General features: G+C 48.3%; 1 protein-coding gene across 1 annotated transcript in view; it reads right to left on the bottom strand.

The window, feature by feature from the left end:
- RRP12 (ribosomal RNA processing 12 homolog) overlaps positions 1–9,526 on the bottom strand; it is a 29,867-nt gene extending 20,341 nt beyond the window's left edge. Inside the window, exons 1-10 of the mRNA XM_060641874.3 lie at positions 9,267–9,526; positions 8,474–8,703; positions 6,343–6,426; positions 5,079–5,155; positions 4,211–4,316; positions 3,874–3,990; positions 2,579–2,717; positions 2,357–2,484; positions 1,376–1,474; positions 634–725 (exon numbers count right to left, since the gene is read on the bottom strand). Of these exons, the coding sequence (XP_060497857.3) occupies positions 634–725; positions 1,376–1,474; positions 2,357–2,484; positions 2,579–2,717; positions 3,874–3,990; positions 4,211–4,316; positions 5,079–5,155; positions 6,343–6,426; positions 8,474–8,703; positions 9,267–9,405 (1,211 nt within the window). The 5' untranslated portion in view covers positions 9,406–9,526. The remainder of the gene's footprint in view (positions 1–633; positions 726–1,375; positions 1,475–2,356; positions 2,485–2,578; positions 2,718–3,873; positions 3,991–4,210; positions 4,317–5,078; positions 5,156–6,342; positions 6,427–8,473; positions 8,704–9,266) is intronic.
- Positions 9,527–25,296: the final 15,770 nt, after the last annotated feature.

Genomic DNA, 25,296 nt, shown 5'->3' with positions numbered 1-25,296 from the left:
TCAGCACGGTGCCTGAGAGAGAGCAGGAGATGGGAACCCCTCAGTGGACAGGGGACAGACATAGCATGGTGGAGACACTCCACCGGGACTCAGAGACCCTTGTTCCAGGTAAAACACAAGTCACCAACTGATACACTTATTTTCTCTCCTTATTCTGGAACAGTGGAGTGTCGAGTAGCTACTATGAAGTGGCCAAGCTCAAATCTATCATAACAGACACACAGCAGAAACTGGGTCTGCAGGACCTTGAACCCCAGAGGAGGGGACCATTAACCCAGGTGGGGACAGGGGTGAAGCCACAGAAAGTGGACAAGATCGTGTGAGAAGGAAACCAGCTACACAGGACTCAGGGGCTGACAAGAACCAGGATGGAACTCGGGCACTCCCGGCACCCTAGTGTGGTGCTCTCAGCCATCTTGTTGCCCCTCAGAGCTCGCTCGTAACTGCTCGGGGAGGAAAGCACTGACTCTAGCTGACACAGGCCACACCATCCTGCCCTGTGCCTCGCAACCACAAGAGCTGGTCTGCAGCACACTCAACAAGGAGATGCCGCCATCCCTCTCCAGCTCCTGGCTCACGTCCCTCCCATCTGTACTGCAGAGCAGGTAGGACACCCCTCCACTGCACCCCTACCTGACCAGGTTGATGTGGGCTTTTTCCATGACCGTAAGCCAGGCCAGCAAGGGTTGTAAGTCATTCTCGCTGGGAACATAGTCATATAAGGCCTAGAGATGGGACAGGGAATAAGCAGATGACTGAGCAAGTGTGTTAACAGCAGTCTAATGACAATGACCCCTTCCCATCCCCACACACTAGCACGTCCCAGTGACAGGCCTGCACACGTGGCCCTAGAACTCACAGCCCCCTTAGCCTTCCCAGGTCCTGCCTTTCTGGACTCCATGAAGCCCTTCCAGTTCTGCTCCTATGAGATCAAAGTCTCTAGAAGCAGTTGAGTAAAACTTGGGTCACACAACCTTATAGATCTCACAAAAGCCACAAAGCCCTTCTCTGGAAAAGTGCATGGGCAAATAATGCACATTTTGCAAATAATTTGGGGGGTGTTTATGCCCTCCTTCCTCAAATCCATACAGGGATCCCTAAGTTCAAGAGCTTCTGTTCAAGGTGTGGGTTATACCATGACACAATACTGAAATAGTTTATTAAGTAAGTGAAGAGTCAGGGCCCACAGCTCCTGTGGACACTGATGTGGCTTTGGTGGCCAGTCTCCTGGATGCCTGCCTCCTGTCTGCTCATCTACTGGCCTCCTCCTCTGGGGCAGCCCATCCAGCCCACTCAACCTCACTCTGTAGACAAGTAACGTCTCCCCATTCCCCACGCCCCAGCATTGCAATGCCCCTCCACCATCAGGCCTCACCGTGATGATCTGGGCGTTGAGCTCTGCTGACAGGGTGCCCAGGCCGGGCTTGGCGTGGAAGAGGCTATGAAAGGCTTGCATGGCACAGGCTGTCACCAGCTGGAGAGGACACGTAGGCTTAGTGGGGAACCGCAAAGCCCATGGCTGCCCTGGGCTCCTCAACCTCCTACTCTAGAAGCTGGGCTGGAGGGAGACCCAGGGCCCTGACCTCGAGCATGCCCCCCACACCTGCAAACTCAGAGGACTGTCACTTCAGGAAGGCGTGGCAACCACTGAAAATTTTGAAATAATTTAAACAAAGTTAACAGAGAAACATAAAATATTTTTAACATAATAGGCTACAAAAGCAGACTATAAGTGGTGTGCACACTATAATTTATGCCTGTATTTTCATGTTTTTATCTGTGTTGGTTTATCCAAAAAAAAAGTCTGAAAGGATACACAGCAAATTGTTCTGAATGAGTTTTTCCTTTTAAACAATGATCGTGTGATTTATGTGACCCAAACTTTAAAACACACATGCGAACAAATGCTACAAGAGGATACGTAAAGATTAACAGAATTCTGCCAGCATGACAGAAATGCAGAGGATCGTTTTCTGCATCTTTAAAGCCACTATACGGATCTGTTAGTAAATAAGCAAAAGAAAGAAAGAAAAAAGAACCGCGATTGTGACTGAAACAGAGCTCAAGCCGGGAGAGGGCTGGCGCCTTACCAGCCTTACCACAGCTCTCCCTTCCCCTGACCTGCTCCCTGAGGCCAGCTCCCAACAGGACCAGGACCGTGAAGAGAGCCTGGTCTATCTGACACCAGCGATGGCTGGGGTCCTTGGTTGTAGGTAAGAGCAGGGTTGGGATGGGGAGACCCTAGGCCCTGCTTCTGGCCTGAGCAGCAAGTTCCCATGCATCAGCACCAGGGGCCCAGGTCTGAAGCTAAGCCCCCCACCCCGGCATGCTCCTCTGGCTCCTGGGCTGAGCTCACCACATGGCTCAAGGTCATGACCCTGAGGAGAGTCTCGCTGCAGCTCTTCACCAGGCCTTCTGGGAAGCAGGGGAGCAGGTCCCTCAGCAGCGTCAGCAGGTGCAGCGTGGTGGTGGCCTCCTTGGAGCCTGGCACACAAGAGGGGGCTGAGCCTCCAACCCACTCTCTGCGGCGAGCCCCGTCCTCCACCCCCATCCACCCTGCTGTCAACCTGGTTCCCACCTCCAGACTTCTCAATCTCCTGGACGCAGAACTTGGCGGTGGAAATGGCAGCAGGATGATGGGCAGGGGCTTTTTCACCAAACATGAACTCGCTACCCTTGAGGATCGAGCACACTCCATGCTGGGCAGCTTTCCGGATCTGAGGGGCAAGGAAAGGGGGCTGGGGCTGGGGCCGGGTCAGCACTCAACCAGCAGCTTCGGTGCTTGTCACAACCAACCGACAAGCATTGATGGCATGCCTCCTACATGGCCGATGCTGTGCCCAGGCCTTCCTGTGCGCAGACTCCTGAGCTGGGGAATGAGACAAACCTCGGCTCCAATCCCTGATCTCCCACTAACTCAGCAAACGGCCTTGAGCAAGCCAAACGCTTCATCTCTGAGCTTCAGTGTTCTCATCTTTACTACAGGGATTCGCTTACTCAGCCAGTCACCCGGCAATACCAAGTGTGCATCAAGCCAGGCACTGTGCTCGGAGCTGGCAGTCTGGCTGTGACCGGAACAAACGACTCGCACTGTACTTGGGAGACAGAAAACAAACATACACCAGAAGGTAAAAGTACTTTGCAGACCATACAGCAAGGGTTGTTACTTTTTATACAGTGGTCAGGGAAGTGTCACTGCAGTGAAGTGACATTTCAGCAGAGACCTGAGGAAAGTGAGGGAAAGACCACCATGTACACACAGGGAAAGAGGCGTTAGCCTACCTGGGATGGTGTGCTGAGCACTGAGTGATCACGGACTGTTGCTACTATTATGTACTCCCTGCCCTAAATTTCAGGAGGGAACGGAGTGGCTGACCACCACTTACTGAGTGCCTGCTATAAGCCAGGAACCGTGCCAGCCTGAGAGGGACACTGGAGTCTCCACACTCCCTTGCAGCAAGGATGGTATTACTATCCCTACTCTACAGCTGGGAAACCGAGGCTGGGACGGGTTAAGTAACTTGCCCAAGACCACAGCACAAGTAGTAAATCCAGTGTCCAACTGAGGTTGTGGGACTCCAAAGCCCCACTCTGCCCCTTCCTGCCACTGCAGCTAAACTGGTCACTGACCAACGAGGCAGCAGAGACTCAGGAGGGCCGGACACTGAGCATCCCTCCTGTAGGACAAGGAACTGCCCCTCACATTCTAGAGCTAAGCAAATAAGGCGTCAGAGGCAAAAAGGAGAACATCCAGGCAAGAAACCGGTCCTCAGGGCAACCTCCCCAATCCCATTCAGACAGACCAGCCCCAGCGCAGTTACCAGAGTGGCCACCGCCCCCCCCTCCCATGTTCTGGGGGCCCAGCAGCCTCACCTTGGGCTTAGAGTGCACTGTGAAGCTCAGCAGCCCATGGTACACCTGCAGGGTCACAGGGTAGCTCCAGGCCTCCAGGTCCTGCTTCCTCAGAAGGGTGGCCAGGCAGGAGAGGACCTTGAAAGGAGAGTCAGAGTCTGTCAGCTTCACCCGCTTCAGCCAGGTGGGGAAAGAGCCCAGGTTTTCATCAATTCCAGAAAATTGCACGGGGATCCATCTGAGGTCCACATAGTGCCTATATCCTCCCCCCGCCGCCCCACCCAGGGAGTATCCAAGCTTCAGCCAAACCCGTGGGGCTCTGGAAGATGGCAGAGGGGAAACAGACCCAGACACTAACCCATCGGAGGGCAGAGGTGGAGCCAGTGCTGGCCTGAGCTGACATGATGTTCATGAAGGCTTTGGAGGTATCAGAAAACTTCTTAATGAGCACGGGGCTGGGCACACTGTGGGGACAGAAGAGAAACGGTCGGAACCCCAAGGGGCCTCCTAAAGCAGCTGGTGCAGTCCCAGCCCGGGTCTGAAGGAGGAAGCTAGACAGGAGGCAGTGCCGGCCCAATAATTCAGCAAGTGAGCAGTTCAGTGTGCTTTCCATGGCACCTGAACTCCGCGCCTCCGCACCTTCTTCACTACCCATTCTCTCTACCCACAAGGTGGGCCCTTACTAGCTCACCTCAATCCTCTCCTCACCTCCTCCCCTAACTGCAAGCCTCCAGGTATCCTGGTGCCAACATCCCAGCCCGTGCCTCCGGCCCCACTCACTGAGCAGGGCCACCCCCTTCCCAGGCACCAGCGCTCACACTCTGTGTACAACATCCCGAGCCACCCTGGGAGCCTCATCAGAATGCCACCTGATACTTAAGGGTCCTGGTCTTTTTTTTTTTTTTTTTTTTTGCTGAAAGAGACAGAGAGAGAGAGAGAGAGAGAGAGAGAGAGAGAGAGAGCACATGCCCATGTGCACAAGCAGGAGAGGAATAGAGACAGAGGGAGACAGAATCTTAAGCAGGCTCCATGGCATAGCACAGAGCCTGATGTGGGGCTCGATCCCATGAACCGTGAGATCACAACCTGAACCAAAATCAAGAGTCAGACGCTGAGCCCCCCAGACACCCCTCTTGTTCTTTTTAACAATTCCCTCATCCTGTTCCTCCTGCCTGCACTCCTTTCTCCGTAAGCGACTTGGGATTCAAACCAGAGCCAGAACTCACCGCTTCAGGACAAGGTTCAGCAGGTAAGCAACAGCAGCCAGAGACTCAGGGGACTCCACTGCCTCCATTGTTGTCATCTGAGGGCCAGACCACAGGGGATGAATGAGAAATGTGTAAGCTGGGGCAAATGGGGTGCTGAGGACACCGTATGCCCAGCAGAATGGTTCTGACCAAGAACACTGGTGTCAGAGGTTCAAATCCCAGCTTTGCCAGTGTGTGATTTAGGCTAGCAATTGAACCTTTCCGTGATTCAGGACCCTTATTTGTAAAATAGAGATAGTATGTTGTGAGGTTTCACCGAATTAATATAAGTAAATCACAACATGCTTGGCACGTGATAGAAACCATACATTGCTATCTAATTTATTTCATTACTCTAGAGCAGGGGCTGGAAGGCTTTTTCTGTAAAGGGCCAGGTAATAAATATTTTAGGCTTTGCAGGCCATATACGGTCTCTGTGGTATATTCTTCTGTATTTGAACAATCCTTTAAAAATGTAAAGACCATTCTTAGCTCTAAGGCTGTACAGAAACAGGCCATGGCTCAGGTTATTCCCATGGGCCGTAGTCTGTCAACTCCTATTCCAGCAGGGGTTCTCAAACTTTTACACCCTTAACATTTTTGGAGAATTCCCCAAAGAGGTTTCGTTTACATAGGTTATATTACTGATACTTACCATATTAAAAATTAAAACTCAGAACATTTTAAAATACAAGCATACGCAAGCACAATTAGCTGTCAGAATAATATCATCAGGCAGGCTGTAACTTCCAGAAAACTCCACATTACACTCATGAAAGAATGAGATGAAAAGGCAAATCATGTTCTAGTATTAGTACAGAAATAATTTTGATAGCCTAGCCCCACAAAAAGGTCTTGGCCCCCTAACCCTGCCCCACCCCTGGCCACATTTCACCAACAACCACCACCAGAGTAGTGGATTCTTGTTCTAGAATGACAGTGTAGCAAATAGCATCAGCCTTATCAAACCACCTGAGAATGACAGCACTTTTGATGTGGTTTTTTTTGTTATTTGTTTTTTGTTTGTTTGGTTAATCTCTCGGTCCAACATAAGGCTGAAACTCACGACCCGAGATCAAGAGTCGCATGCTCTTCTGGCTGAGCCAGCCAGATGCTCCTGAAGCACTTTCCCCTATTCAAGGATGTCCTGCTCTATCTCCACACACCAGGAGCACCCTTCTTCTCCCTACGGCTCGAGTCACCTGTTGTTGTGAACACCCATTCCCAAGTCACACCCACTCACCAGTGCTGCAAAGTACTCAGTCTCTGTCTCCTTCCCTCCCTGGGAGCGAATCACCTCAGTGACAGCGGCCAGAACAGCACAGATCTGCATGGGAGGGAGAAGGCACTTATCTATTTAGATAGATCTATTTAGATCAAAGCCTGTCCTGGGACTGGCCTCTTTTCCTTGCTCCCTCACAAACTGTTCTCCTGACAAAGCCTACAGGTAGACAAGACAAGAGGAGCTACAATCAGAGCCAGGTGTACACACCATGAGGCCTAGCAAACAGGCAGACTCAGACATGTTTGCAAAATTCCACCTCTAGGACTCGGGTCTCTTACAGGAACACCTGCAGAAAATTGCAAATGTTTATGTACAAGCGTGTTCACTGCAGCAACCAACTAGAACGATACAGCAGCCATCAACAGAGGATTAATAAAGTACTATCACTACATGGTAAATAAATAGACTCATAGATAGATAAATAGATAAATAAATAGACTCAAATACTACACAACTACTGAAAAGAGTGAGGAAAACACTACATTAATTTAGAAATACTATTCAGTGGGGAAAAAACTGCAGAACACGGCATATAAAGTATAATCAGGGGGCGGGGGTGCCTGGGTGGCTCAGCTGGTTGAGCATCCGACTTCAGCTCAGGTCATGATCTTGCGGTTCGTGAGTTCAAGCCCCGCATCAGGCTCTCTGCTGTCAGTGCGGAGCCTGCTTCTGACCCTCTATCCCCCTCTCCCTCTGCACCTTCCCCACTTGTGTGCTTACTCACTCTCTCTGTCTCTCAAAAATAAATAAAGCTTTCAAAAAATAACAATAAAAATAAAATATGATCTGTAAACCTAACAAAATGTGGGTAAAAAATATACAAAAAAGTCTAGGACAGTAATGTTCACAAGAGGCTACTGAGCACTTGAAACATGGCTAGTGTGACTGAAGAACTGAATCTTTAATCTTAATATTTTAATAAATTAAATTTCAAAATAAATATTTTAGTTACCGGAAAACACAGATTTAAAACAACTTAGATACATGGATCTACTTTTGCGTCTATAAGTTTTATGAAAATATAGATTTAGAACTTGGAAATATGAACCTACGTTTGTGATTGTAAATTTTAGGACCAAATCAAGTACTTCCAAAGAAGGTTTAGCATCCAAATGGAGATGTAAGGGTAATATATACTCTAGATTTTGAAGACTTAATATGATAAAAATAATGCAAATCATCTCATTTTATTCTATTTTGTTTAATGTTTATTTATTTTTAAGAGAGAGGTGTGTGTGTGAGCAGTGAAGGGGCGTCGGGGGGAGCGGTGGGGGGGGGGAGAGAGAACCCCAAGTTCTATGCGCGGTTCAAACCACAGGAGCATGACCCAAGCCAAAATCAAGAGTCAGATGCTTAACCGATTGAGCTACCCAGGACCCCAAATCATCTCATTTTATACTGATTATATGGTGAAATGATAATACTTTACATATATTAACTGTATTATTAAGGTTAATTTCATTTGCTTCTTTTTACTTTCTTTTAACGTGGCTACTAAAAAATTTACAATTAAGTGTTGTTGGACAGTGCTGGGCCAGGTAGATACATGATGACCATCAACAGTAACTACCACGAAGGAATTAAGTGGGGAGAACAACTTTCACATTTTATTCTACTCACTTCACTTTGGTACCATTTATAATTTTGACATCTTTCAATTTAAAGTGAATATAAATATGTATAATTTAAAAGTATTAACTAAAAACGACAAATAAAATGTAGCTCTTGTTAGATAAAACATTTCCTATCCATTGTTATTCAGCATTAATTTACTCAACAAATGTTTCTTGAAACTATTCCATGTAAAAAGTCCTGTGTTAGGTATAGTTGACAAGGTAAGTATTTGGAAAATGTTTCTACCCTGAAGGACTTTACACTTAAGTAGGGGAGATGTTGTTGGACAAAAGCAGAAAGTGGAACCTGCCCTAGGAGAGCTAGTAAGTAGGGAACACACAGGGCAGGAGAGATGACGCATCATCCCAAAATACCAGCTGTCACCAGCAGCAGCCAGCCAGCACTGAAAGAAAATAAAGAGACTGAGTCTGACTCCTCCTCACCATCCCGAGTTCTCCTGAACCCTCCCCCCTACCTCCTTGTGGGCAGCCGAGTTGGACTCCCAGAAGCGTTGCACTTTGCTGAAGGTGACATTTGTGCAGTCGGAGAGGCCGCTCAGGAAGGTGGCCGAGGACTTCTCCGTGAGAGCGGGGGCCACCTCTTCTTCCATGGCCGTCTCAGGGGCTTCGCTTTTGCCCAGACGCAGGGACCCTGACTGCAGCTCATTATGCAACTTCACCGCATCAACTGTCAGGTCGCTTTTTCCTGAAAACCGGAGGCACGGCTGAGGCCCCCACTTCTAGCCGAACCTCCTTTTGGCTAGGATCCACCCATACGACAAAAACTACCAGAGTCCAGTCCCCCAACTCGAGAGACTCATTCTGAACATGGCCTGCCTCATCAGCCCACCCTCCGCCCGTAACTTAGCATACCCAGATACGGAACCCTTCAGGTAAGTTTCTGCTCCCGCGTCCCGACGTTATAATATGCCGATGGGAGTCGACCGGGGTGGGGGACAACACGCAGGGGCTTGGGAAGTAAATGCACTTTGTGAAAGCACTTTGTAAACAGACACTCAAAGTTAATTATAGCCGAGTCCCAACTCTCGACACTCGTGGAACTCTGGGCTAGTCATTTCCCTATTAAAGACTCAGTTTCCGCATCTGTCTAATGGGGAGAGTGGGCCTTTACTTCAGGCTACACATCCGACGTTCTAGGAGAAGAAAGGTTCAATGCCTGGACCCCGGAGCCTCCTGAGAGGCCCAGACCATCAGACCCAGGCCCGCTAAAATCCCGCCGCCAGCGCGCCGGGGTCCCGACCCCGCTACCTGAGGGCCGGCTGAAGAAGCGGCTACGGGCGGCCTGGCGGTGGCGGCAGATGGCAGGGTTGCTGTCGCTACTATGGCCTTTCTTCCAGCGTTTCAACTTGGCCGAGACACCGGAAGGCAACTTCCCAGAACGACCCATGTCTTCTAAACCCGGACCGGGATTAAAGCACCGGCTACCGGGACCCTGGAAACACGCGCAGGACCCACGTGGACCCGTAGGCGGCTTCACTTCCTCTTTCTCTGACGTAACTTCCGGGGTTGCGTCTGTTACTATGGCAAGATAGTCAACATCCGGTTTTACAGTGCCTCCAGGCTCAGAATCCCTGAGCTGCTCAGAGAAGGTTGGTAGCTAGGGAGTCCCTGGGGCTTCTACTCCAGGGCCACGGTTCTCGGCCACCGGAGTGGGCCTTATAAAACTAGAATTCTTTTGCAGGTTAAAAAACAAACGTATATTTATATAATTTTTTTGTAATATCTAATTTCGAAAGTAACGCGCGGAAACAAATTTCTTTGAAAGAGTCAAAACCTGGCCAAACCAGAATGAGTGAAATCTTTTGTCCCCAAACGAGAAAAAAAGCAGCCGATGATGCTCTAAACCCAGTTAGTTATTTTCGTTTAGTACTGGGGATACATAGTTGCTAAAACCACCTTCCCTCATGGCAGCACTCAGTCCCCTCTCGTTATTCTTTTCTAATCCAATGTCAGAACCAGCAACCAATCCTGCATTGATTTCCACTCCCCTGCGACCCTCTCCAAAATCTTTTAGCTGGAACTCAAACCTTAAAAAGATACTTTCCTCCCTTGTCTTGGGGTGCAGCATTTCAAGATTCCTCCGGAATTCCCTCCCCCACTTCAAATCAACAAACCTGATTTTGTGAAACTATGACTGGATCCCGGTGAGTTTATTTTGTTGTTGTTTTTAAGTAGTCTCACACCCAACGTGGGGCTTAAACTCACTACTCAGGACCCTGAGATTAAGGGTCGCACACTCTACCAACTGAGCCAGGCTGGTGCCTCCCAGGTGAGTTTTTTTGCTGATTAGGCTTTATGCATTCATTTTACAAACATTTTTTAGCTCCCACTGAAAAAGACACTTCAATAAGTCAATCTTCCGAATGAAGCACAAGTTGACAAAATTTTTGTATACAGCTTCTTTTGCCTGGTACAGTGTGAATTTTTCCCCTGGTTTTGGTCTAAATGTTTGTATCCCTGCAAACTCCATCTGTTGAAATCCTATCTCCCAAAGGCAATGGTGTTAGGGGAAATAACACCCCAAAGGTTGGACTTTGGGAAATATTTAAGTCATGATAGTGAAACCCTCTTAAATGGAATTTGGTGTCTTATTTTTTTTTTAATTTATTTTGAGAGAGAGTGTGTATACACACAAGTGAGAGAGAGGCAGAGAAAGAGACAGAGAGAATCCCAAGGAGGCCCCATGCTTAACACAGGGCAGGAGACCCAGGCACCCCTAGAATTGGTGTCTTACAAAAAGATTCAAGAGTGATCCCTAGTCCTTCCATCATGTAAAGACACAGCAAGAAGGAGCTGGCTATGAACCAAGAAATGCACCCTCACCCAACCATGCTGGCACTCTGACCTTGGACTTCCAGCCTCCAGAACTGTGAGAAATAAATTTCTGTTGCTTATAAGCTATCAGCCCTATGCTATTTTGGTATAGGAGCCTGAACAGACTAAAGACATCCTTTGTTCTTAAATATCCTTTTGCAAAATGGTTCTCACAGCTGATTGCAGCTGATCTGTAGCTTGTGAGAAACATAGATCCACCATATAAATTCCATGAAGACAAAAGTTTTGTCTTTGTCACTTCCTCTCCTAGGACCTGGAAGAGCGCCTGGAAAATAGTGTAGGCACTCAACAAATTACTGTTGAATGAACGAATGTGTGTGTTGTGGAGGAAAGAGGGAGGACTAAAATGGGCACAAGTTCAATAGGGTCTCAGGTCTTTCTTTTTAATGTTTATTTTATTTTGAGAAAGAGAGAGAGAGAGAGCAGGGGAGGGGCAGAGAGAGAGGGAGAGAGAGATTCCCAAGCAGGATCTGTGTTGATTAGCGGGGAGCCAGATCTCAGAAACCGTGAGTTCATGACGTGAGCTAAAATCAAGGGTCTGATGCTTAACCGACTTAGCCACCCAGGTGCCCCTCAGCTCAGGTCTTGACCTCAGGGTCATGAGTTCAAGCCCCACATTGTGTTCCATGCTGGGCATTGATTCAAGGATAAATGTAAATACCGATAACTGTAATTAGTCTTTACTTAGCCAAACTGAGATGGTCTTTGACCCCATAGATAGAAACACAAAGCTCAAAACATACATTTCTGGGGGAGTTAAGAAGTACCAAAAGTTGAGCTTTGGTCCAAGAACCAAAGAGCTAAGAATGGAGAGTAAAGGGAGGGCCAGGATGAAATTCATGAAACTGCAGTGTTGGAGCTAGAAGCAGACACCTGAGGGGTCATCAAGATCACAGGTCCTCGCGGTCCGTGAGTTCGAGCCCCGCGTCAGGCTCTGGGCTGATGGCTCGGAGCCTGGAGCCTGTTTCCGATTCTGTGTCTCCCTCTCTCTCTGCCCCTTCCCCGTTCATGCTCTGTCTCTCTCTGTCCCAAAAATAAAAAAAAAAATTAAAAAAAAAAAACAACGTTGAAAAAAAAAAAAAGATCACAGGTCATAAGTCACATGCCAGGCAGGGTCAATACTTTTACTGCTCTGCAGTAAAGCAAGTACAATCCAGTGATGTTGATGTTCAAATGCCCTTTCTTTTACAAAGCAATAGTGAGACTAAATGGAAGGGGTTTTTTTTCTTTTTTTTTTTTTTTTTGCCCCAAACACTATGATTTTCCAAAATGAAGAGTCGACAAACTTTTGTCAGGTCTTCTTTTAAAAACAAGTTTATTGGGCGCCTGGATGGCTCAGTTATTAAGCATCTGGCTTCTGCTCAGGTCATGATCTCATGGTTCATGAGTTCGAGTCCCACATCATGTAAGCACGAGCCCCAATTTGGGTAATCTCATGCCCTGCCTCCAGTGAGCCCTGCTTCTCTTTCCCTCTCCCTCTCTCTCTGCCCCTTGTGGGATTTTGCTCTCTCTGCCCCAGCTCACTTGCACTCTCTCTAGAAAAAAAAAAAAAAGTTTACTGATGTGTAAAATTCAAAATATCTGTAAGCCAATTTTCATTGGAATATCTGAGCCAACTCTTCATTTTGCCAAGTACAGAAAAGGTGAAGTGATTTGCACAAGTTTCCATGGCATGGTAGCTTATTTGATGAGACACAGAAGTAACTGTAAAGGAAAAGATTGATAAACTAGAGTACACTAAACGTAAGAAATTCTGCTCACAAAAAAGACACCACAATGAGCACTAAGAGGCAAGCAGGAGTGAGAGAAGATATTTGCAATACATAAAACTAACAAAGTATGGCAGAGTATATAAAGAAACCCTACACATCTAGGAACAAGGCAGACAATCCAATAAGAATGGGCAAGACACCTGAACAGGCACTTCACCAAAGTGAATATTCAAATGGCCAATTAACATATGGATGCTAATAACTGATGCTTAATCTCATTAATCAACAGAGAAATGCAAATTAAACCCACAGTGAAGTGCTACTATGCACCTACCAGAATGGCTGAAATTAGAAAGACTAGCAATACTCAACATTGGTCAGGATGTGGAGCCACTGGCCACATATGCGACTGGAGGGAGGAGCAACTGATACGCTCACTTTTGTGTGGTGGTTTCTAGTAAAACTGAATGTATGCCTTTTCTGTAGTCCAATCCACTTCTGGGTATATACTCTACAGAGATGTATACTTATATGCATAAAAGACATATATGGTAATGTTCATAATAGCCAAATATTGGAAATGATGTCATATACATCAACAGCAGAGTGGATAAATAAATTGTGCTATATTGGTATCATGAAATAATACAATATCCAACTGTATACAGTAATGAAAACAAGCAAACTACTGCTACATGCAACAGCATGTATGGTCTAAATTGAGAGAAAGACTCCAGACACACACAGAGGAACATTTTGCATGATCCCATTTAGAAGTTCAAAACCAGGCTTTGCTAATATACAGTATTAGAACTTGGGATAACAGTTACCATGGTGGGGGTAACTGAGAGTGGGCATACGGGGTTTGGTAATATTCTGATTTTTTTTTTTAATTTGTTAAATGTTTTTATTTATTTTTGAGACAGAGAGACACAGAGCATGAGCAGGGGAGGGGCAGAGAGAGAGGGAGACACAGAATCGGAAGCAGGTTCCAGGCTCCGAGCTGTCAGCACAGAGCCCGACACGGGGCTCAAACTCATGGACTGTGAGATCATGACCTGAGCCAAAGTCGGATGCTTAACTGACTGAGCCACCCAGGCGCCCCTGATTTTTTTGTATCAGAAGAGAATTTACATGAATGTCTTCACTGTGTCATAATTCATTATCTGTGCACTTATAATTTGTGTGCTCTTCTGTATGTATGTTATTCTTTTTTTCTTCTTTTTTTTTAAATTTTATTTTTTTAAATTTACATCCAAATTAGTTAGCATATATATATGTATGTTATTCTTGATTGGTTTACTAAAAAATAGAAACTGCTCCTGGAATGCAGAGCAAAGAGAGCACAAAGACTGAGAAGGTGTCACTGCAGAGAAAATAACTCAGTGCTGACTCTGGGCCTGCACTTCCAGTCACAGGAGTTAATACATCACCTGCCCACAGAGGCCACTCCTGGGACACAGGCTGAGACCCGGTGGTAAGGCTGCGAAAAGGGAACTGGTGGCCTGAGGAGGAAAAGGAAACCGAGTTTGGAAACTGTTGTAAGCAACCTGGTGCTCATTACCAGGGGTCTAGATGTGGGGACAGTCACTGAGAGAAGACATAGAAAATGTTGGTTAAAGTCTGGTCTTACTTTACCCATGACGCTGAGCAGGGATTTAACCTCTCTGAGTGACCATTTCATATTCTGTAAAGTGGTGATAATACTGAACCCATCGGGCTACCCTGAGGATTCAATATAAAAGTGTGTGTTTATGTCAAAATATGTACAACTCCAAAAATGTTAGTGGTACCTTGCGAAGGGTGTGGTGGTGCACCTTTGTCACCAGAGGGGGCTCTGCAAACAGCCGGTTAAAACTGAAACCCTAGAGAGAGGCAGCGATACCAGCTGAGCAGGCGAAGATTTTGCAGATCAGATTGGGAGATGAAGAAGCCCAGGCGGGCAGCAGTCTTCCCATCCTTTTCCCTTACAGCAGACACCTGCTGGCCTCCAAACTGAGTCTGCTACATTAATGTTTATTTTTGAGAGAGACAGAGACAGAGAGAGACAGAGCTCGAGTGGGGCAGAGAGAGAGGGAGACACAGAATCCAAAGCAGGCTCCGGGCCCTGAGCTGTCAGCACAAAACTTGAACTCACGCATTGCAAGATCATGACCTGAGTCGAAGTCGGACGCTTAACCGACCGAGCCACCCAGGTGCCCCCGAGTCTGCTAAATTATAACTGGGTACGGCCTCTGGACGAACGAACTGTCTGGAATGGGCCGGGCCTCCATCCAGAAGCATGCGCTCAGAGCCTCCTCTGGAAGATGGTGTCAAGAGAAGGGACGCGAGGCATCCAGAGGGCCTGAGCGTACTTTCTCACATTCTGCACAACCACCTTTCACCCTTCTTATGAAGGACTAACTTTGCTGTCCATGAATTCCAACACCATCCTCCACCCAGAGGAATTAATTAGCCTTCTCCGTGATAATCCATACAATTTGTGGCTCATAAGGACCACACGCATTTGTAGAATGGGCCCTGTGCTTAGACCCTCTGGGTTAGAATCCAAGTACTACCACTTGCTGTCTGACCTTGAGCAAGTCACCTTACTCTCTACGCCTCAGTTTCCCTGAGCTATAAAATGCCAACGCATAGGGTTTATGAGAACTAAGTAAGATGATATGTGTAAAGTGCTTATTAGCACACTGCCTGGCACTTGGTGAGAAAGCAATAAATGTGAGCTCGCTATTATCCCAAAGCTCTTCTCGAGTTCCCAAACGCCTTCTAACCTATTATGTAACTGGGGAGGACAGAGCGGTATCCTCACTTCACAGATGGGGAAACGTGATTCCAACGGGTTCAACGACACCCCCGGTGTCCTACAGTTGGTCGATGGGCAAAAGCCAAGAGATCCAACCCTTAGCTGAGGAGCTCCCTCCTAACCACCGCTCTCAAAATTGTCTGGGAAGTTCGTGTGGAGGGCCAGGGGCTGCCGCACCCAAAGCACTCAGCCAAGGCCAACAGGAAAGCCATTTTTAGTCAATCGGGCTGTTATCTGTTATGACACTGGACAGGAGGAAAGGGAAGTTGAGGCTTAGCCTCTTGCCCCAAACCAAGAGGAAGCAGATGGATGATTTGGGTGTTTAACTTGGGGCTCGAGTTCTGGGAGAGGAGGAAGGCTTTGTTGCCCTGGGGAGCCCATGGTAAGCAAGGCAGTGAGTGGGCTTACAGCCGCTCTGGAGGATTGTCCTAACTGCCGGAGCTGTGTCAAAGCCCAGACTTCGGATGTAGGCGAGTCTGTGTTCGGAGCCACATCCCAGGTGTGACTGGGGCCAGGTGACTGAACTTTCCGAGCCACAGTTTCCTCATCTGACAATGGGGCTGCTGTTCTGAGGCTAAAATGAGATAATACATGCAGAAAGCTTAGCCCCGGGCCCGGCACATTGCCACGACAGTAGGCTGCGCGTCCCTCAGCTTCTGGCGCATTAACACTCCATTTGGCCAAAGACGAGCTTTTAAGAAGAGCTTGCTTTTTCTAGACTAAGTCTGGGGGGATGGGCAGATGGCCTGGTGCACAAAAGGGGACCCAGACTATGAAAAGGACTGAAGTCTGGGCATGGTGGATGTGCTCTTACTCAAAGTGGGGCCTGCCCCCGGGGTGGAGTCTACCCTTGTTTGCCACGTGACAGTAGGTGTCCACGATAGGCAGAAGGGAATATGGGTGAGCAGAGACCATGTGATTGCCACTCTAACCTGGCTTCCCGATGCCCCCAGATTCATTCTTACTCCAGAATTAGGCATTTCCCCGCTTACTACTTCCAACCCCCCATTCGTGTCAGGGCCTCTGTATCAGGAATGAATTATGCACAGCTGCTGTGACAGAGACCCCAAGAGACTGGCTTCATTAAACACACAGGATTAATTCTCCACATGCAGCAAATCAGGAGGTAGGTGGGCAAATCCAGGCTAATATGGTGGCTCCGCAGGGTCTTCAGGGTCCTGGGCTTCCTTTCTCTTTTTGCTTCACCCTCCATGGTGCGTGACTTCCATCCTCAGTGTCACCTCATACTCCAAAGATGGACTGCAGGAGCTCCGACCATCACATTTACAACCCAGGCCTAGATTGAGTAAGATGAAAGCAAGGAAGAGCCAAGAGGGCACTCCCAGTCAAGTCAGCTCCCTTTAAGCCAGTTCGGCTCACATCTGATTGGCCAGAATTTAGTAATTTGGCCAAACTTCACTGCAGAGGGGCTGAGAAATGTAGCCTTTTAGTAGGCAACATTGCAGCCCCGCCCCGCCCCCCCCCCCCCCCCCCCCCCCCCCCCCCGCCCAGGGGGCATTCTATTGCTAAAGTAGAAGGGAAGAACTCATGGAGTAAGCAATGAGCAGCCTCTGGAGCTCAGCTAGTTGTTGGGGAGACTGGGTCTAAACAATTTTTTTCAGTTTATTTTTGAGAGAGAGAAAGGGCCGGGGGCGGGGGGATGAGTTGGGAAGGAGCAGAGAGAGGAGACAGAGAATCCCAAGCAGGCTCTGCACTGTCAGCGCAGAGCCCAATGTGGGATTCGAACTCAAGGAACCTTGAGATCATGACCGGAGCCAAAGACAAGATTCAGACACTCAACCGACTGAGCCACTCAGGCGCCCCTGGTTCTAAACAATTTAACTCAGTTACATGCCCACAAGTTACTCCTTGAGCACTAATTACTTGCAAGACACTGTGCTAAGCAAGCACACAGAGGTACATAAAGATGCTTAAAGACTCTTGTTCTGCTCTTAAGAAACTTACAGCTTAGCAGTGCAGACACAAGCACAAAGCCAACAATTCGGTCTCCTCCCTTGTAGATCGAGGATGTTGTACCTGGTTCTCTCCAGGACCTTGGAACTTTCATGCTCACTGAAGCTCAAGTCATAGAACTGCAGTTTGCTTCTCTGCCTCCTCCCTGACTGTGGACCCCCTGAGGACAGGGGGCATGTCTGGTCCACTCTTGTGTCATTGGAGCCTACCTCAGTGTCTGGCATATAGCACAATACATCTACTTGCCAAATGAATACATGACATAATCAGAGGTCAGCTGGAGGCACAAGAGAGGTTCAAGTAAAGCTTTGGGGGACCAAGAAGACACCCTCACCTTGGGTGGCTGTCAGAGGGACACCTTTGATTAGGAGGCGACTTTCCAAAAGTGAAACTGGCAGAGTAGATTGGGAGCAGATCCTAAGGACATTGAGGGTCTGGAAGAAGAGTCTGGCTCTTAATAGAGAGCTTTTGAACGTTGCAATCTGGGAAAATACTTTATGCGGCTTGTACTTTGGGAGTACTGGTCCTCCATTTATTCAGCCGGCACACATTACCATTGAGTGTATTGGGCGTTGCGGTGGGGACGAGGAGAGGGAATTAACACTTAATGGATGTCTCTGTGTCAGGGACTCTTGGTAGTAATAGTAGCAACAACTACCATTTATTACTCCTTGCAGAGCTGGGCACTGTGCCAGCACCTTGCGTGCACGATTCTGCTGAGTCCTCACACCCACTCTGTGCAGTAGGTGCTGCCAGTTTTTGGAAACTGTACGATTACTTCTTTATTGTTAAGGAATCCAATTCTATGACTGTCGTGAAGCCTGTGCCGGGTTAACAGTGACTCATCCTGGAGGTAATTCCACCCCATTCTGGACTTTGTGGATAGAACCACTGTCTCCTCCCTCTCCTTCAACTGAAAACCAGACTCGTGAGGTCTCCATCCCTGCCCTTCTGTTCCTGGAAGGTGCCAAGTACGGTTACCCACGTTTTACAAGAGGGGAAACCAAGGCTGGGAAAAGTCAAGTAACTGGCTTAAAGTTCTCAACAGCATTAAGTGGTAGAGTTGGAAGTGTAACTTACTTTGGTTCCTAGGTCCTGTCCCTCACAGCCATCCGGTCACAAGGAGATAAAAGCAGGCCTAGTCCTGTGCAGCACTCACAGGCCAGCTGGAGCGGCAGCAAAGGCACCTGGTGGTGACGATCAGTGCAGTCGTCCAGGTACCCCAGGAGCCGTGGGAGCCCCAAGCGTGGCAGGGTGTGGTCAGGCCTAGGAGGAGAGTCAGGGACAACTTTCGGGTAAGGTGACTGTCTTAGTCTGTTTGGGCTGCTTATAAACAGAGATTTGTGGGGCGCCTGGGTGGCTTGGTCGGTTAAGCATCCGACTTCGGCTCAGGTCATGATCTCACAGTCTGTGAGTTCGAGCCCCGCGTCAGGCTCTGTGCTGACAGCTCAGAGCCTGGAGCCTGTTTCAGATTCTGTGTCTCCCTCTCTCTCTGCCCCTCCCCTGTTCATGCTCTGTCTCTCTCTGTCTCAAAAATAAATAAACATTAAAAAAAAATAAAAAAATTAAAAAAACAAAAAAACCCAGAGATTTGTTTTTCACCATCCTGGAGACTAGGATGCCCAAGATCAAGGTGCAGGCAGAGGTGCCTGGGTGTCTCAGTCAGTTAAGCCTCCTACTCTTGCTTTTGGCTTGGGTGATGATCTCACTATTCAAGGGTTTGAGCCCCGCATTGGGCTCCACGCCGACAATGTGGAGTCTGCTTGGGATTCTCTCTCTCTCTCTCTCTCTCTCTCTCTCTCTCTCTCCCTCCCTCTCTCCCCCTCCCCCCCCTCAAAAATAAATAAATTAACATTTAAAAAAATCAGGGGGCAGGCAGATTCAGCATCAAGTAAGGGTCATTTCCTGATTCATAGACTCTCTCTTCTTGCCGTGTCCTCACACGGCAGAAGGTGCTAGGGAGTTCTGTGGTGTCTCTTGTGTGTGTGTGTGTATGTGTGTGTGTGTGTGTGTGTGTGTGTTGTCCCCTTTATAAGGCACCAATCCCAGTCATGAGGGCTCTATCCTCATGACCTAATCACCTCCCATAGGCCCCACCTTGCAATGTCATACATTGGGGGTTTGGATTTAAACATGAACTTGGGGAAGAGGGACCTAAACATTCAGCCCACTGCAGTGATGTTGGAGCTGAATCATGCAGGACGAGTCGGAATGGACCAGAAAGGTGTTGGCGGAGGCACAGCCACAGGGGAAGAGCAACTGCAAAGGCACAGGGGCCAGCAAGAGCGTGAGATGTTCGCTCTAGAGTCAGGCAAGACTGGAGTCACCGGGGCCAGTGAGAGACCACTGCACCGGCGCAGGCAAGAACGGAGGGGCTCTGACACAGAGGCTGTGGCGGTGGGGCAGAGAGGAGGTGATGGATTGGAAAATGTATTTAGGAGGTAGAATGGGCAGCACTCACTGGTTGACCAGTTATGAGGGGTGAGCAGGGTTGCTGTACACAGTTGTGCAAATTGTGGACTGTTTCATTTCCCAGCTGAGGGATTGGAAATCCAGTCCTCGTTGGGCCCTGTCTAGAAGAGCTGGCTTTTTTCTAATTCACCAATGACACTGGAGCAATGGCCCCAGAAGTGAGGCTAAATTACTGCCAGGAAGGGGATATTTCAGAACATGTGTCTATGGAAGAGGCCACTTCTTAATGTCTGAAACAAAAAGCTGAATCTATTACTCACTTAAGCCGAGCAGAGCAATGCCTGAAAGGTGTGATCTCTTCGAGGGGAACTAGGACCTTCTATAAGGTGCTTCTATAAGGTGAAGGTCAGTGATGGACAAAGAGGAGGCAAAGTGTGGCCGTTGCTGATTGGCTGGCTCACAGAAGTGTGGTCACTGAGGCAAATTGTCATTGTTCAGTAAAACAGAGATGAACTGTCATCCATTAAATGGTTTAAAACCCTGCGCGATGGATACTCGTTGCCATGGCAACAGGACAATCTTTGGAAAATGAGAACATCTTTCCCCCCCTCAAGTGACTGCTAGCTCAAACCATTCCCCTTCCCAAGGGCGTTTCACTTTAACAGTGGGCCATGTTTGCTCAAGAGGATATATCTTCAGAGGATCTAGAGGCTGTTAGGGTGAGACACCTGCCTGGTCCAGGCTGTGGCAGGAAGGTCTGGTGTCCATCACCTCCCTCCAAGGTCCTGGGGCTGGGGGTTCCCAGACGGGGATCAGGGAGAAAAATTGGTTGCCAGCCCAGGAAGGCCCTGGCCTCGGGGTCACATGTGAAGCCAGAAATGGGACCTAGGAGCCTGACTCCCAGTCACTTGCCTGGAAGGAGATGTGAGGTGCCTGTGGACAGAGTTTGGGGCCTGAGGCCAGACCTCAAAGTTTTTGTCCCTGCTGCCACCGAGGCCTCGCCTTCACCCCACCTTTAAGTCTCTCAGTTGCCTCAGTAAGAACCACTGCGCTGGCCCAACCACACCCTGAGGGGCATCCCTGGAGCAGCCTGAGGAGATTCGGAGCCACCCCAGAACTGCTTCCTGGCTTCAGCTTCCTGAGCTCTCCACCCACACCCCCTTCCCTGCCCTTGAGCGATGGCTCTTGGGGGGGGGGGGGTAGGCTCTCACGGATTTTTTTAAGCAGACTTATTGAGATATAATTCACATACCATCCACTTCACCCATTTAAATTACATAATTGAATGTTTTTAGTTCACTTCACAGATATGTGCAACCATCACCACAGCTAATTTTAGAACATTTGGCCACCTCACAGAGAAACTCCATACAACTTATTTCTCAGCTCCCAAGCCCCCAGCACTAGGCAAGCACTAATCGACTTCCAGTCTCTATAGATTTACCTGTTCTGGACATTTCACAGAAATGGAATCCTACATCGTGTCACCTTTTGTGTCTGCATATTGTTTCCAAGGTTCATCTAGGTGGGCATGCACCAGTGTTTCATTCTTTTTATGGCCGCAGTATGGACATACTATACATTTATCCACTCAGCACTTGATGGACATTGGGTTGTTTCCACCTTTGGGCTTTTGTGAATAAGGCTTTTATACACATTTGTGTATGAATTTTTGTGTGGACATTTGCTTTTGTTTCTCTTGCGTAAACACCTGGCAGTGGAATCCTGCCTCATGTGGTAACTCTGAGTTTAACCACTTGAACTCATGTGGGTTTCTGATTGTTGTTCTTTTTTGTCCACATTGTTTAGGCTGGACACCCCCGAGCTGGCTCCTATTGTCACCTCTGGGAGACAGGCATTTCTTCCACTGCACTCAGAAGTAATGGCAGCCACCGGCTCCCCTGCTCTACCCCCATCAAAATCCTTAGCAGGCATATTAGAAACCTGGTCACCTTGCCCTTGGCTGACAGGTACCTCTAATAGCTTTCCTCGGTCGGTCAGTAAGGAGACACTAGTGCACCCATAAAAACATTTCTGACAAATTTATAGAATGTCCTTGCATGGTCCTTAGAATACATCCCTCAGATCTCATACGGCTGGTTGACCCAGGGCCCCTGCTGTCACTCTGAAATCCCTCATGGCATTCAGACAGAAGCCACGCTGCCCACGGGCTGTCCAGCTGTGACTTAGTATCCCAGCGTCAGCGACGCAAAGGCAAGGACTGCTCTGACGAGTGATCTTGGCTCCAGAATTCCTCAACAGCCTTACTGAATTTCCTCAGAAATGTACTGCAGTCCAGATGCTTCCACCCACACAACCTTCCTTTCCTCCTTCCTTCAAGAGGGTCACGCCTATTCTGTCAGCCTGTCACCTCCCCATCCTCTGTCTCAGGCATTTCCCCTAATACATTTTATGCAAATCCTGTCTCACAACTGCTTCTCAGAGATCCTGTATTAACTAATACCGCTGATCTCTGAGTCATTCACTAAACTTAATGTGAACTATTCCAAATAGTAAAATGTCTGCCTGTTTTGTACTTAGGATTTAATCCAAAGAAATAGACTAGGAAAATAGTTCTATGGAAGTGAGGTAGAGGGTCAAAAAAGTTTGCTCATTGAGCAGTTTTGTTATCATAGTTCCCACCTGCAGGGCCTAGAGGCAGAGGGCACCTCTCATGGTTTTAGAGACCAGAGGAGTTCCAGAATCCAGAGAGAAGGGCTTGTGCCATCGCTGGGCCAGACACTCAGGTCTGAGGCCGGGTTTTGTTTTGTTTTTTAATGTCTATTTTCATTTATTTGGGGGGGAGGGGCAGAGAGAGAGAGAGGACTCCAGGCAGGCTCCGCGCTGCCAGCACAGAGACTGACATGGAGCTCGAACTCACAAATGGTGAGATCATGACCTGAGCTGATATCAAGAATCAGACGCTTCACCGACTAAGCCACCCAGGCGCCCCTGAGGCTAGGTTTTGAGGACAGAGAAGGAAGGGTGTAAGAAGTCACAAGTCCACAGTAATGGTGTCCTCTCTCTTTTCCAGCCACGCTAATTCCTGCTGTAGGTTGTCAGATGGTGACCGCAGGGGGCCGGAGCATGTGCTTCCGCTTCCGCCTCCGCCCTCCTTGAAGCACTTCTTTCCTTACAGGCTCAGTCGCTCAGTTGCTCAGTCTTGAGGCGTTAGCTACAGTCACCTGGACTCACTCTCTGAGGCAGAAATCCTCTCTTTTTCAGATAGCAGCCAGCCGAGCTGGCGAGCGGGGGACATCTGAACATCAGGGGATGAATTTGCAAGGTGTGCAACAAGTAAGGACATGGGGTGTCCTGCCAGGGAGCCTTGTGGGCTGAATGGGGAGCCTACTTCCAGCCAGCAGAAAACTTGGCTTGCCGCACTGCAATTCTAAATTGGGTCCTTCACCGAAAGAGCGGGGCTTGATAAGGAAGTTATGCTACTGTGGAAAAAATAAATAGGGAGGGAAGACTGAGAGAGTCCTTTATTGTTTTAAGGGACAGTGCTGGATAATAGGGCTGTGCCCGTTGATTATCCTTATCTGAGTTTTTGTAACCGCTTAACCAACAAGCTGATTGGGTGACAGCTGTTACAGTCTTGGGAGTTTCCCCAGGCCTGGGGAATTAAAGGACTGTGCTGGAAGGGAAGCTATTTTTTTCGTAAGAGTTTCAGGGTTTCCAGGCTGACTGGAGGCCTCAGGAGGAGATGAGGGCTCATCATTGATGAGGGCCCCTGGCCCAGGCGATGACAGATGAGAAGAGCCTGGAGTGCAGATCCCCAGCCCCACACTCCGCCCAGGAAAAGGGTCTTACTTGGCCACAGTTGCTCCCCTCAGGGCAGAAAGTGAGGGCAGTGGCCTGGTTAGGAGCTGTGCTCCTGGTTAGGTCCCTGAGGTTCCTCCTGGAGCTGGACCCCAGCTGCAATCAGCCCCTCACTCCTGCTTTGTTGTCGGGGTGTACCAATTCTCTCCTGCCTCCACCCAGTTCTTTAGAAGGGTCCAGGAGTCAGCCCTGACAAACGTCTGTGCGTTAGTGTTCAGTAGAGATAACAATTAAGATTAAAAAAAAATAGTAAGTAGTCAAGGCCCAAACCCACTGGTTTATCCTTACCTTTTACTGACATTCGAGAGATCTCCTTGGTTTGACAGACACTAAGCTTCTTCCCAGATTTGTGGTGCTGTGATTAAAGCCGAGTGAATCCCCATTTCTGCCTAGGAATTCTGGCTTCCAGCTGCAAAGCTTTCAAGGTCTTCCCACAATGCCCCCCATCTGCCTCGCTCTCCAGATCTCTCCAGGCTCCCGCCTCTCTTCCTGACACTGCAAGCTCCAACTTTGGGGCCCTTCCCTGTGGATCACCTCTAATTTCTCACTGACAAGTCTGGTCCCCTGCTCATCTCCTGCTCTTTTGGAATGTCTCACCTCACTTTTCTCCACTGTCACATGTGAATTAGGGGTAGCAGGAGGTAGGGAGTTGTAGTGGAGGATTTTCGAGGTCTCTCTCAGCCCTGACATTCAGGGGGTCTACCAAGGGCAAAGGCATCACATAAGTGCATGTGTGTGTATGTGTATGTGTGTGTGTGTGTGTGTGTGTGTGTGTGTGTGTGTGTGTGGTGTGTGGGGTTTTGTAAAATATAGTTAAGGCGTGGCTCCTGTCCTCAAGGAGTTTCTAGTTGAGTTGATCTGATGCATACATAAAAAGCTTCTGATGATTTAAGGAAGGTATCCTATAAGTGAGGTGCATAAAGTTATCAGAGTTCCCCAGAATTTCAAGGAAATGAGAGATTCCCTCTGGAGGCAGAGGAGGGTGTTGGTGAAGGAATAAAATAGGATTCCCCAGGCTCTTTCCCAAGGCTGGCGGTACAGATGGCTTCGGCCTCCTGCCCAAAGTAGCCTAGTTATCTGCCTAGTCCCCATCCCGTGGGTAAGCCATCTCCTACTGGATATCCTGCTGGAAGGGAAATCTGTCCATGGATCCCCAGACTCATACCCTTTGAATTGGTGCCCTTTATTAAAATCTTTTTTGCTTTCTTTATAAATGTATTACTTATTTTAGAGAGAGAGTGCAAGTGGGGGAGTGACAGAGGGGGACATAAGATCTGAAGCAGGCTCTGCACTGACAGCAGCAAGCCCAATGCAGGGCTGGAACCCATGAACCTGGAGATATAGCCTGAGTCAAAGTCAGATGTTCAACCGACTGAGCCACCCAGACACCCCAGATCTTTTTTGCCTTCTATTTTTTTTTAAATTTTGTTTTTGAGAGAGACAGACAGACAGACAGAGACAGAGTGTGAGTGGGGGAGGGGCAGAGAGCGAGGGAGACACAGAATTGGAGGCAGGCTCCAGGCTCTGAGCTGTCAGCACAGAGACTGATGTGGGGCTCGAACTCACGAACCTTGAGATCATGACCTGAGCCGAAGTTGGACACTTAACCAACTGAGCCACCCAGGCGCCCCGGTCTTTTTTGCCTTCTTGATCATACTGCTAATAACATTTATTATTAATGTTAATAATATATTTATTTTTATTAGTATGACTATTTGTT

Source organism: Panthera onca, chromosome D2 (genome assembly GCF_046562875.1).
Source record: "Panthera onca isolate mPanOnc1 chromosome D2, mPanOnc1 haplotype 2, whole genome shotgun sequence".
Classification (NCBI taxonomy): domain Eukaryota; kingdom Metazoa; phylum Chordata; class Mammalia; order Carnivora; family Felidae; genus Panthera; species Panthera onca.
The sequence above is the reverse complement of the archived record's forward strand: the minus strand, read 5'-3'. Positions and strand labels throughout refer to the sequence as shown.